We start from the raw sequence: 14108 nt of genomic DNA on the forward strand, positions 1-14108 counted from the left end.
CAATACCCCTTATGATTTCCACATGTCAATTTTTTAGCCATACAAAAACTAAAGATCTTTACATTAAAAGTTCCTACATTACTTCCTCGGTGTACCAAAATATCAGATTATATACACTGTTGCATTACTTCCAAATAAATAAAATATCCAATAGCAACATTTTAACACTGCTGGACTTTGGTTAAAGTTGGATTCCAAGCTTTTCAAATGAGTAACCATCAATTCCCTAAAAAGCAAGTCTATGTAATGCTATTTAACCTTATTAAGTTTAAAGATGTATTAAGATGTATTTATCGGCTATTCTGGATGATTCGTATTATTGCATCTTTTCAAAATGCTTACAGATCTCTTGCATTATGAAAACTTCTAGTCTCTTTGCAGATATCAATGACAGATTGACCAACCTGTAGTTTCTCAGATTCTCCCCATCTTTCTAAATTTTGGGACAGTTCCCCTCCAATAATCATTATCTGATTGTCCAAAATTTTCCTTTACTTAGCTTAGCTGAGGAAGTAGAAGCAATGAAACGTCAAGAGAAAGTGATAGTGTAATGATTTTAAGGAAAAGGATTTCCTGGAAAGACTATTCCTGGAAAGTCTGCCTCTTAAACCATGCCAGGAAAAATGTCTTTAACATTTCATAAAAGAAAGAAGCTTGATTTTAGAAAAAGCTTGTTTGAATTGTCAACAGGAACTAAACTGTCCAGTAGGGCTATGCGAAGCATATGGAAGAGGCCAGGGGTGTGCTCTGAAGTCTGCTACTGGTTTGCTACTCACACACATGCCCGCCAAACGTGTGCTTTGCACACGTACGCCCCACAGGCACTAAAAAGCCTTTTCTGAGTCTGCAAAGGTAAGTAGAACAGCGAGGGTGAGAAACAGCTGTGCTGTGCAATTTAGATTCTGGCAAATATAAATTGCACGGCACAGCTGATTGTCGAAACTTTAAAAAAACTTTTTAAAGTGTATTTTTACTACCGGTTCGGGTGAACCGGCCCAAACCGGTAGCATTTCACCCCTGGAAGAGGCATCTCTCAATATATATAAATGTTTGTGGTATTGTATTGTATCCTGCCCCATACATCCCTTCGGCCTATTCGCTCTCACAGAGAGGGACTCCTCCGGGTGCCGTCCACTAGGCAATGCCAGCGGGTGACGCCCAGGAGTAGGGCCTTCTCTGTGATGGGCCCGACCCTCTGGAATGACCTCCCCCCGGATATCAGGACTACCACCGACCTCCGCTCCTTCCGTAAGAAGCTAAAAACCCACCTGTTCAATTTAGCCGGCCTGGCCTAATTCCCAAGTTTAGTCCCTCAAGCCTGCATTTTTAAGTCTTTTAGGGGTATGCTTTTTAGTTGCTTTTAATTTTTACTTTTCTGTACAGCTGTATTAGGTTTAATTCGTTTTTAAGAGTATAGGATATTTATCTTTTGTATTCGTTTTAATGAGACACCTGTACACCGCCCCGAGTCCCTTCGGGGAGAGGGGGCGGTCTATAAATCCTGAAAAATAAATAAATAAAATAAATATTGGGAAAAGCCCGAAATAGATGTGCCTGCATCTTAATGTGGGAACAATAGGGAATAGCTTTCAAAACAATGTTGAAAGAAACAGTTCTTTTAACGATTGGAAGAGAGATGCTTCATTTATCCTATGCCAGGGGTGTCCAAACTTGGGAACTTTAAGACTTGTGGACTTCAACTCCCAGAATTCCCCAGCCAGGAAGTATGCAAGGATTACTTGCACTGCTTTTATTCCTTTCTCCAGTTATTTTTTTAAACCCAAAGTCTCTCAGGAGCACTATCATATTCACTTGCATTTTTGAAGAAATGTGAATAACTGTGCTTTTCTTCTGTCTTTTCTGTTTGTTAATTTTTTTAACAAATTATATCCTTGAATTGCTATATTCCAAACAATAAAATCACCGAGTCTCAATTATACTATTTAATTTCACTGTTAGTACCCCAGGGAAATAAACTTTAAATTAATTATAAAGTTTACAAGCATATATTTTTTTTGGCATTCTCAAATTTGAGATAAGTAACAAGCAGGTTGACTAAGTTAAAAAAAAGGAAGAAAGGATAGAAAGAGAAGATTTTAAACCCAGTCTATGCCTTTAAGCAGCTACCAATATCTTTATGGTGAAATTTACAGTAAGGATGTAGGGGAAAATTTATAGTGAAATTTACAGTAAGGATGTAGGGGAAGCCAAATAAGCAAACAGATTAATTTCCATGTCTATATGAGGAAGTGGAAGCAATGAAAACTTCTACACAAAGTGACAGGGTAATGATTATCAGGAAAAAGGTTTCCTGGAAAGACTACTCCTAGAAAGTCTGTTTTTAAAACAAACTGAGTAAGAGAAACTTTGTCGTTTAAACAATGTCGGGGAAAATGTTTTGCCCAGAAATGGGCAAGTATCTTTTAAAATGTATTTCTCATTAATTTGCATTGATGAGAAAGAGTGCTAAACACAATTGTATAACCTTGCTGTTCTATTTTTTAACTCAACCTGACTTCCTTGGGAAATTTGTCTCACGCCAAATAATGTTGATGATGTAAACTAAGGTTCGAAACAATTATAGAAGACATTATCTGTCTGATTGAATTACCCAAAGTACCTTTATAAACTTTACATTTCAAATTTTAAATGCAGCTACCTAAAATATGATACTGACACTTTGGCAGCTACTTTCCTGAATCAAGAATAAACCCACATAAAACCACTAGCAGTCTCTCTATCAAATTTCTACCCTGCCTATATCACCTAAGTGATTCTGGGTGATTCACAAATGACAAAATAAAATAATACAAAAACATGACTAAAAGTATTCCCAAAACAAAGTTAAAAGCAAGTTTGAAATTTACAAGTTAATCAAAAGTTTAAAAAAATTAACAAGGCTAAGAGATTAAGGCGAAGGGAGTGCCCTCAAGCCACCAGCTATCAATTGCATAAACACTCCCAAATCCCCATGGTAACTGGCAGAGACAGGTCTTAAGACTACCAGAGTGGGGGCTTGCTCACCTTTGGGGGATGAGATGAGGGTGGGAGTAACAGCAGAGAAGGCTGTTCCTAGATCCCACAAGTTGAAATTCTTTACCCGATGAGATTTGTAGCATGCCCTCTCTGGCTGATTGGTTCCTTGGGGTTGTTTTTACATTGGAGTTCTCTTTTGGTACCACTGTTATTCCTGGTCAATAGGCATTATACATGCAGGAACAGGTTCATAATTGGGGATTCTTCAGGGCTTACAGATCCTGCTCGAATATTGCCTAGTTAGATAATCAAGAGGACCTAGACACAGTATCTCATCACCTATACTACTCAGTCACATATACAACTGCTTTGTTTGAGTTCTCTTTTGAGTCTTTTCTCTGACATACAGACCCTCCCAGCTTCCATGCACTGGGATACAATATCAGTAGCATTTCTCCCACAAACCAGGATAGCGACATACAGTTGGATATCATCAGTATACTGTTGAATTACCTCCCAGGAGGTTTCGTATAGCTTAAAAAGCAAAAGGACCAAGGAATGATTCTTGTAAGTGAGGGAATACTAAGTTAACCTCTCTTCCCTGACTAAAACAGAATGAAACTGTGACAAAGGAAAGAGTGGAACTACTGTAAATCACAGCCTCAGTCCCTAATTCACCAGAGAATTCCCTAAGATGTCATGTGCAATAATATCAAAAACTTCTGAGGACAAGGAGAGCTGCACTATCCCAAATCAGACCCTGACATAGATCACCAAGAGAAAAACCAATGCCATCTCAATCCCATGCTTCTTCAACCCAGAAAACATCATACATCCTACACATTTCCCACTTATTCCTTTATTCCAACAGAAGCAGCAAAATAATTTCAAAAGGATGTTTTGGGGAAAGAGGAAGTATAACTTGTCAGGAAGAGAAAGAGTGGAAGAAAACTGCAGGCAGATAAGGTCAGAAAAAAAAATAGGTAGGCAAGGAAAGAAAGAAAGAAACAAAACTCCCTTTAGATATATAAAAAAGTTAAATTCCCAAGTAGTGGCTAATTGAACTTGGCGGCTATTTATATCCTGCTAATTCTTTGTTTTCAATTGTTTCTTTTCTTATCGGCATATCTGCCAATTATTTGACATAAAAATCATGGCAAATAAAATTATAAAAACTAAACGTATAACTATACTGTTAAAGTCTCTTGTATCCCATAGTACCACAACAATGATTTCATGACATTGTTCATTCAAAAGAGATAAATTTATATAGTATCACGATTACTAGCTATTCTCTGTGAATTTATACAATTTCCTGCTTTTAAAAAATCTCAGTAGGTGGCAATCACTACATTTCATGGTAACAACTTCGTTAATTTAATTGTCCTACAATACAACAAGTAATTGGAAATTATCAGCCTTCATATAACTTATAAAGGCTTTGCTACATACACTATGTCAGTTTGTTGTGTGTGTATGTAATTATTTATATATACATAGTTTAAAGTTACTTCTAAGGAACTTTGAAGCACTACTCCTTGTTGAAAGTTAATAATTATACAGTCCTAAAGGAATCTGAAACAAATACACATGTAGCGCACCCGTAACGGAAACCTTCAATTGCCACGGTCTGTTATTTAGTAAAATGTTATCATTATGTCTATAACAGTATCAAAGCAATGTCAGTGATACTTAAGGTAAATAATAAGAATGTCTCAGAGACTGTGGTTAAATTAAGGGCAGTCATTAGAATTACACACACATCTGGAATGAAGCTAGACTTATTTATTTTTATATAGTAAGGAGTATTACAATTTTGTCTAGACAATAGACAAAAGATTTCGGTCACAAATAGTTAAGGACAATTTTCCTAATCATATGTGGGCAACAACCCATGTCTTCCTCACATCCTTTCATTTGGCAGGATATGTCGTAAGGAATAATGAAACTTTCCTAATCTCCTACATGATCAAGAGCAACATTATTTCAGGAATGAGGGAGAAATTATGGCAACTGTTTAGACTGTCTCCCACACAGACTGCTTGTGAATCTCTTAAACCTCCTTTATGGTGCTACCCACTATCCAACAAACTAATTTCATTTTATAATTTATTTAAATTGCCTGATTCTTTCCCTAAGTGTTTCCATTGTCTACAAAACAATATAAATGACTTAGGCACAGTATTACAATAAATATGCAGATGAACTATGAGCACAATATGGATTATATTTTTCTCCTGAAGGAAAACATTACAATTAACCTAGGAAAAAAATTGTTGGGATAACTGCACTTACATAGTCAGCAGTCATTACTATGTGTATCAGAGAGTATATAAACTGAGAGCTAAAATATAGCTTGAGGCTCGGGACAGTTTAGATGGTGCCTGGTTCTTCAAATGATTATTGGAAATTGTTCAACGTTGTGGATTCTTCCCTAAACTATCTACATTGCTTTGTTTTTAATGTTCCCTGTCACACTCTTCCTCACACATACACACACACATACACACCTGACTCTTCAGCAAACCGTAATTCACACATGAAAAGAGGGAGGAGCAGGATATGGGGCAGCAGAGAGAAATGTTTTCAATCAACCTGAAAGAACCTCCAACAGTTACCCACCTATACAGCCAATTAAACGCTAGTTAATTCTTGAACTGAAAGTTCAGTAAGGAATAGTAGATTTTAAGCTCCACTGCCTTTTTATCTACCCAAAAGGAACTGAGGGGAGATAACAAGAAAAGACAAAAAAAGCTGACTGTGTAGATTTTGTATTGGGAGCTGATGACCATTGAATGCAGACATGGGTAACTGCTGCAGTCCTAGAGGCTATTCCATTGACAAGCAACTTAGCTTAATTCTAGAATTCAGTACAATGCTATCTTCTTTCTCTATTTCTACCTCTATATCTATATGTCTCTGTATTTTTAAGAGTGTGTAATTGAGTTATGTTTCCCCCATACTTCTTTCCTAGAATTGTTTAAAATAAATCAAGGAAACACCTGGATCTCTCCTCTTCTCCCCCCCCCTCCCTCTCTCCCTTCATGCCCCCCCCCTTCAAAAAAGAGAGAATTTTTCTGCCATTCATAAACTGGCAAACCAGCCCATGTGTTCATTAACAAATTGACCAAGTCTAGTTAATCTTCTTTTCTAGCAAGACTGACTTTATAAGAAAAGAGGCTGAGCAGCAAATGAGTTATTCCGGATAGGTAGGAAGGGATAGGAAGCAGTCCAAAGTAGTTTTGCTCTAGCCATATTGGTTCTCCTTTCTAAGGTTCTCGGACTCACTGATGTCTAGCTGGTTGACTCTATCCTTTATAGCACATCAGCTTCTAGATAACAAATGTATGCATACTTATCAAAATAGAGTCAAGATAACCTTTCCTCAGATGATGTTCTGTCTGAATTCAATAACCAAGTGTCCACACTATATCCAAGGAAAATCAATATGGTTATAAAAGCTAGGGTATTTATTCAGTCATGGACCATTTACTGAGAGACAAAGTCTCAGGAGAATGCTAATGGACATAAATAGTAACATCCTTTGAAGAAATATTTCTACTACAACCAGTATTCTATTTATAGGTAAAGGTTCCCCTCGCACATATGTGCTAGTCATTCCAGACTCTAGGACAGCGATGGCGAAACTTTTTTGGCTCGCGTGCCACAAGTGGGGGGAGCGCAGGGGGGTCGTGTGCGGGTGTGCCGCACCGATAATGCAATGCGCGACCCCCAGTACGCATGTGCGCACAACAGGCGCGACCCACCCATTTTTACATGCTTTTTTCATCCTCCCAAGGCTCCAGAGGCTTTATAGGAAACTGGGGAGGGCGAAAAGAGCCTCCCTCGCCCCCCGGAGGCCCTCTGGAGGCTTCAGGGATCGTCCAGAGGCTTCCCTGACGCCTTCGGAGCGCTCAAAATGACCCTCCGAGCAAACCGGAAGTGTCTTTTCCGGTTTGCTCGGAGGGTCGTTTTAAGTGTTCCGAAGGCTCCAGGGAAGCCTCTGGATGGTCCCTGAAGCCTCCGGAGGGCATCCGGGGGGGGGGGGGCGGGACAGCTCTTTCTGCCCTCCCCAGGCTCCTATAAAGCCTCTGGAGCATGGGGAGGGCGAAAAATGGCTTTTAAAAATGGTGAACTCAGCTGGCCAGCGCGCGCATGCACGCTGACCAGCTGACAGGGCAGCGCCTCGCGTGCCCTGACAAATGGCTACGCGTGCCATAGGTTCGCCATCACTGCTCTAGGAGGTGGTACTCATCTCTGTTTCAAAGCAGAAGAGCCAGCGCTGTCAGAAGATGTCTCCGTGGTCATGTGGCCGACATGACTAAATGGCGAAAGCACACAGAACGCTGGTACCTTCCCATCAAAGTTGGTCCCTATTTTTCTACTTGCATTTTTGCATGCTTTTGAACTACTAGGTTGGTAGAGGCTGTGACAAGTAAAGGAAGCTGAGCAAGGCTGACCAACATTTCTATTAAAAAAAAAAATCATATATTCCCTGACCTGGTATATTCTAAATGGGATGTAGCGAAATCCATTATCTTCTGCGGGATACTCCATGAGTTTCCGGTTTATAGCCCAAAACTGTTCAAATTTGTCTGAAAATAAACAGCAATTACTAAGGTTAACGAAAACAACTGCACATACCTACATACGAAAAACAGGGAAACAGATATAAACAACTTGACTACAATGTTATACTTTCATTTATTTCACATTACCTCCATATTCTTATGAATGGAAGGATCATATTGAGTTTGTTAGGATGAATTATTTTTCAGCAATCAAATACTGTATATCAAGGGGTGTCAAAATCGATTTCATTGAGGGCCGTATCAGCATTCCGTTCAATTTGGGGGTCCTGAGTGGGTGTAACCAGCTTGACATGATGTGTCGGGGGTGCGCCTGGTGGCCTGAGTGCTGTGCCAGAGAAAACGGGCTCCATTTTCACCTGTGACAGCCTTCTGCAACCCTCTGCCAGTGAAAACAGCACTCGGGAGGGCCATGTATGACCCTCCCAAGCTCCATTTTCACTGGCAGAGGCTCCATGGGCCAGTCTTTTGCTGTTTCACATCTAAGCACCCATGGGTCAGATCCCGCCCCCAGGCCTTGAGTTTGACACTGCTGCTGTATATTAAGGTATGTTCAGGCCAGTTGGAAAACCAGAGACTTTTCCACAAATATAATATAATATGGTGGTCCTAGTCTGTTGCTGCAGATAAAATATTTTAGTACTTTAAACAGACTTCAAAATAACTTGCTGGGATCAATTTATATGCCACATCTTGTGATAGCATATTTGCATATTTGAATTAAAGTGTAAATTATTTTTTTCTATTTTAATAGGAAAGTGATAAATAAAAAGAAAGTTTGGGAGCGCAATATTGCTTCAGTTTCCACAATTGACAACCTGCTTGAAGGTCACTCAGAGCTCCTGGAAGTTTGCCAACAGATGGAGGGGAAGACAAGGCAGTTATCTCAATCTTTGTCTCCCCAGTTTAGCTAAGATTTAAAGATTAGACCTCATGAGTATTAGCTTCCTAATTGTGTAATGCTGTCATTTAAAAAATTAACTTATGTTACTTTACTATCATTCTGCCTTCATACTTTTCAAGGCGCTTTAAAGTTTTATAATTGAAATTAAAACATCAGGTGTAAATGAGTGTCTTTAAACATAAAACTCTAAAGTGGAAGAACTATAGAGTTAAAAGCTGTGTTGGGTATTGTTGAATAGTATTTTTATTTTTCTCTGATAGTTACATTCCCCTACAAGAATGATTTACAGTAACAATATTTTGGTAAACAAAAATAATCTCAGGTAACAAAATGCAGAGTGAAGCAATGGGTAACTGGATCTAAGCTTCCATCTCATCTCCCTTTACTCTTTTGCACCGTAATATTATAGCTTTGACATACATTTACATTTTAAAAAACTTAAAATACTAAGCAGCACCTATCTGGTGATGATCTTTCTACTGATATGGAACCCATTTTGTTATAAATGAAAAATATTTGATAATAGTGCCAGTTCAATTTATTGATATTTTCTCATCGGTTGAATGAGAAGAAATGCAATGCAACAAATTTCACTTAGAAATAATTTCCAGAGAATTTATTGCCAGGGAAATACAAAAATGATTGTAGCACTATGTTATTATATACCCAGTTTGCTCAAGATATATTTTCCAAATAAATAAAAACTCAAACAGGCAGTTTCAACAGAAGGAAATACAATTCAACACAAGATTTGGAATAAGTAGATGTAGTAGGTATTTCTATTATCAAGGGTGAAACTTTCTCTATATTACTCTAATCCTTTTGTTTTTAATGTCATCCACATTTCATTTTAACAGATCAGTAAATTAACAAAGTGATTATCATGAAGTGCTGTTTCACTCTTCTTACGTCAGTCTTTGTTGTGTAAACTTCCACCACTTGCATGAATTTCTCTACAAATTGAGGAAAATGGCAAAATAAAAAAGGAATTTTAATTGTGTCTAGTAAAGAGTTTTACTAGAACACTATAAGTAGAAAGACAAATGCACAATGTTTCATAGAAAAAGCAACTTGCAGATGTACCATCAGCCATCAGGCAGTTGCAGCAACTGCTACTTTCTTTTCTTTTTTGTGGTCATGAATATTGTTTCACAGAGAAGTTTAACATCATCCCATATATAATGAAAGCCATACTGAAAGATGCAGCATGTATTTTAAAAAGTTATCTTGGTTTCATAAGTTTTTTTCTTATTTCTCTTTTACTAATGGCTCAAATACAAAATTAGCCTTTGAAAGTTTTCAAAATATTATCTGTTGGGTTCTACAGGTGCAGTGACACACATTGAAACCTATACAACCAACATTTCTGGCTAACTTCTTATCTTGGATCACCACAAAGTTCTCCCAATCAAGCCAAGCAACATTTCTGCTGCAAATCTTGAATGTCGAAAATCTTAAGAGAAACTGATTAAATAATGCTAGCAGTGCAATCCAAAACAGTTCAATTCACTTTTTAATTATTAATATTTTCAAGTGTCCTCTTTCCACACAGCATTTTAGATACTAAGCTATTAGTGATTCTGACTATTCTAATTTTTGCTGAGATGAAAATAAATTAAATAATGCATGGTTGGATAGTCTTATATAAGAAAGTTTTTATAAGAAGAAGCACCTAGACCATTATCAAAAGAACAGAACTATTGATAGATAAGGTCTCTATCCATGTCCTGCTTACATTGTTCCCTGTCCTCTGCAACCTGGTGTGATTTATTGTTGCTCCAAGTAATCAATACTCTCAATTATTCTTACTAATGTTAGCAGCCTACCACTAAGTTACTGCAAACCACTGCATCTCCAGATAAGAGATGTGTTGTTCAGATTAAGGTTTGCCATGATCTACCATTTCTTAAATCAAAAGTTGACAAAGGATAGCAACTGTTAACCTGTGGATCACTTGTTACTTATTAAGACCTTGATTACAAAATTTATACAGTATCTTTCATTCCAATTACTTGAGTTCCAGAAGTACAAATAGAAACTTGAAATGTCTTACAATATTACCTCAGCCCTTAGGTTTTTTAAGTGATTGAATACACATACTTCACTTAAAAGTGGCTATTACCATTCTGCAACCCCATCCAAAGTTGTTTATGATCCTTTTTTTGCATTTCATTGATTACTTGACTCTTATGCTTTAAGGCATCTGCTTCTTTTATACAAGCCATGAAATGAGCTTCAATTACTTCTTTAGAGGAGCAATGCAGAAGATCTTTTTCTGGAAAGTTCTAGAAATATAAAATTGTAATCAAAATTCAAAAAAATACTCAAAAGTAATTTAAAGGAGGAAAGGAAAGCGAGAACATTACAGGTAGTACTTGACCAACAACCCCTTTTAAAATGATTGTTCAAAGTTACAACAGCACTGAAAAAAATGATGTATGACCATTTTTCACTCTGATGACAATTGAAGCATTTCCATGGTCACATAATCAAAATTCAGATACTGGGCAACTAATAATGTGTTTATGAAAGTTGAATATCTTGGGTCAAGTGAACACTTTTTACAACCTTCTAACAATTGTTCCAAGATACTTTTTCCAAAACACAACTGGACTTTCTTATTTGTTTGTTTTGTGAAAATGTGTTTCCTTCTCCTCCAAGAAGTTTCTTCAGTTCTTAAGAATTGAACTGAAGAAGTTTCTTGGATAAGAGAAACATTTTCAAGGGAAAAAAACCAAGAGAGTTCAGTTGCTTTTTGGAAAAAGCACCTTTGGTTCAACCATGACTTGGATGATTAAGTATCTCCACAGACATTTTACCATCAGATAAGCCAGTGCTTCTCAATTATTTTCTGTCATGCCCCCCCTAGGAAGAAGAAAACATTTCGCGCCCCCCGCGCGACTGTAAATAGTATCATTTGTCTATAAAATTGTTATAAGTACACCTCTGCATAATACTGTATCCTTATTAACGTATAAGAGAATAAAAAAAGAAAGAAATGTGGATCAATTTACAACAAAGAACAGCTTTATTAACTGTAGCAGAAAAGATTTAAAGGAGCACAGGATTTAAAGGAACACAATATTAAAAAAAACTTTAACCTGCAAAACAAAAATATATAAAATAATTTGAGCTGAGCCCCCCTTTACGGAGCCTCGCGCCCCCCCTGGGGGGTCCGCCCCACTATTTGAGAAGCACTGAGATAAGCAAAGTCAATGGGGAAGCCAGATTCACTTAACAACTATGCTACTAACTTAACAACTGCAGTGATTCACTTAACAACTGTGGCTAGAAATATTGTAAAATGGGGGTAAAACCAATTTAACAATAGGTGTCTTGTTTGTAAATGAAAATTTTGGGCAAAATTGTGGTCCTAAGTCGAGGACTACCTATTAGGAAAATTTGGTAATATATCAAGACTTAATATGCTTAATGACAGAGAAATGTTGCACTTTGCCAGACTTACAATTCAGCAATAAATACACTAATCCTTAGCAACTAGTTTCTAATAAGGAAGAATGATGAATGATCCATGCATTCAATGGTGAGCCAACTTTTAGTATTGAAGTCAATATGCAGGACTATGGCTTATTATAGAAAGCCATGAATTGCTCAAAGTATATTAACTACATGTATCTATATGTAAGAGCCCTGGTGGCGTAGTGGTTAGAATGGCGTATTGCAGGCTGACTGTGCCCATAGCCTGGAATTCAATCCTGATGGGCTCAATTATTGGGGGGCAATATGCTGACATTGTAAACTTCTCAGAGAGTGCTGTAAAGAGGGGGGTCCCTAACCCCCAGGTCACACCCTGTTGAGAGCCAGGCCACACAAGCATTGGGAGAACATGTGAAACTCCATTTGTACAAGGAGTGGGTGCACATGGGCCTGCTTGTGCAGAACCATTCTGTCTCCCACCCACTGTCTCCACCCCCACGGGTCCACAGAGCCGGAAAGGTTGGGGACTACAGCTGTAAAGCCCTATGGAGTGGTATGTACATCTAAGTGCTACTGCTTCTATTGCTATTATGCATGAAAAGAGGGTAGGCAACTTTTAACAAAAATATTCAATATTTCTTTCAGTCCCCCCCAAGCTATTACAACTACATTTTTAAACTGATAATGAGATTGGAGAGTATAAAAACATACTACTCTGAAAACAAATAATAATATATAAATCCTTTACTTGTCTGTTGATATTTAGCATTTCCTTTTCATTCCAGAAATTAAAATGTAAATCCTGCTTCTAATACATCTTTTTGAAGCATATATTAATGAGATACATTGCTTATATACCTTAAAATGGACTGTGATATTCCATGGAAGGGTTGTATTTGAAGCATGAAGATCAAATAGTAAACCAATGGGATAGTGCCTAAAAAGCAGAGAGCATGATAATAGTAATAATCTGCATTGCAAGAATTGTAACAGAACACAGTAACTTATTTTGTGATGCCTACAGCCCCTGAAAATGATGAAAACTAAACTTAGCACATTCATTTTATTAAAAAAATATATCTAAACTCTGAAAAGATGAATGCCTAAACTCCATTTCCTATAGTTATTATACCATCACATTCCCCAAACCCTGCTAAAACGTGCAATCCCATGTTAAATAGATTAATAGTACAACACTCACCATAAAATTTTAAAACAAATAGCCTGCATTATCAGTCATGTACATCAGCTATTTAATGTTCCTTTATAGTCCAGTACATAATCATCGTGCACAGAATGGAGTCATAATTTTGGAAATCAGTTACAGAAAAAGATCAAATAACATCCCAGTTACACCAAATACTTTCACAATGGTCCAAAGATCAAATGCTCACATAACTATCCCGATGGCTGCTGCCAGTGGTAGTTACCCTAATGATTCTGGCGAAACAATTCTAACCAGGTCATTAGCCAAATTCATTTTAGCAATAAATGCTGAATTGCCTTCTAGCAGAGTTTTGAGGAATTGGAGGTTTCCGCTCTGACTTTCAACTGTTTATTATTCACAAACTTGGAATTGTGTTTCATATTTTTTATGGTTTAGGTCTAGGACAATAATCCAGAATCAGAAAACATGATTTAAATTTACTGGTTTCCTAAACTCTTATTTGAGTCCCTCCGGTGATTTTGATCTACACTATATTTAACCATCAGCCATGCTAACTAGTTCTGGTATTAGCTGATAAACCCCTGACAGGATTCAGATTCAGAAAGTATACCTTAGTTTTGCATTTAAAATTAACCACTTTTTATCCAAATTGGTCATTATGAAAAAGTGTGCTATCTGAAAAATGAAAAGAAGAATTTGCATGCATTTTTCTGGTGCACCAGAAATTCTATATTTACACATACTTTGACATTCCTGGTTTGATCTTTTTAATAAACAAAAGCAGTTTGAGCAGAAAGAAGGGCGGTATGCATCCTCACCATATAACCTACTTTCTGTTACCTAGCAATAAAATTCATTTGCTTAAATCAGATAAAGTGACATCACTCTTACAGAAAATTAAGTATATTTATAAACTGTTAAGTAACCACAACTCCTTTATCATTTCCAACTATCATTTCCAATGAAATATACTAACATTGTAGGCATAACAGAAGTAAGCTGAATGATAAAGAGAAAATGAATTTGACAAATA

The 14108-nt window shown here is 37.1% G+C and overlaps 1 protein-coding gene across 3 annotated transcripts in view; it reads right to left on the bottom strand.

The window, feature by feature from the left end:
- Window positions 1–14108, bottom strand: part of ATG5 (autophagy related 5) — a 61546-nt gene that overhangs the window by 12329 nt on the left and 35109 nt on the right. For all 3 annotated transcript variants that reach the window (XM_081941264.1, XM_081941263.1, XM_081941262.1), the window contains exons 4-6: window positions 12766–12844; window positions 10592–10754; window positions 7477–7571 (exon numbers count right to left, since the gene is read on the bottom strand). In XM_081941264.1, the coding sequence (XP_081797390.1) occupies window positions 7477–7571; window positions 10592–10754; window positions 12766–12844 (337 nt within the window). The remainder of the gene's footprint in view (window positions 1–7476; window positions 7572–10591; window positions 10755–12765; window positions 12845–14108) is intronic.

This window comes from Natrix helvetica (assembly GCF_964273705.1).
Source record: "Natrix helvetica genome assembly, chromosome: 2".
Taxonomy (NCBI): domain Eukaryota; kingdom Metazoa; phylum Chordata; class Lepidosauria; order Squamata; family Natricidae; genus Natrix; species Natrix helvetica.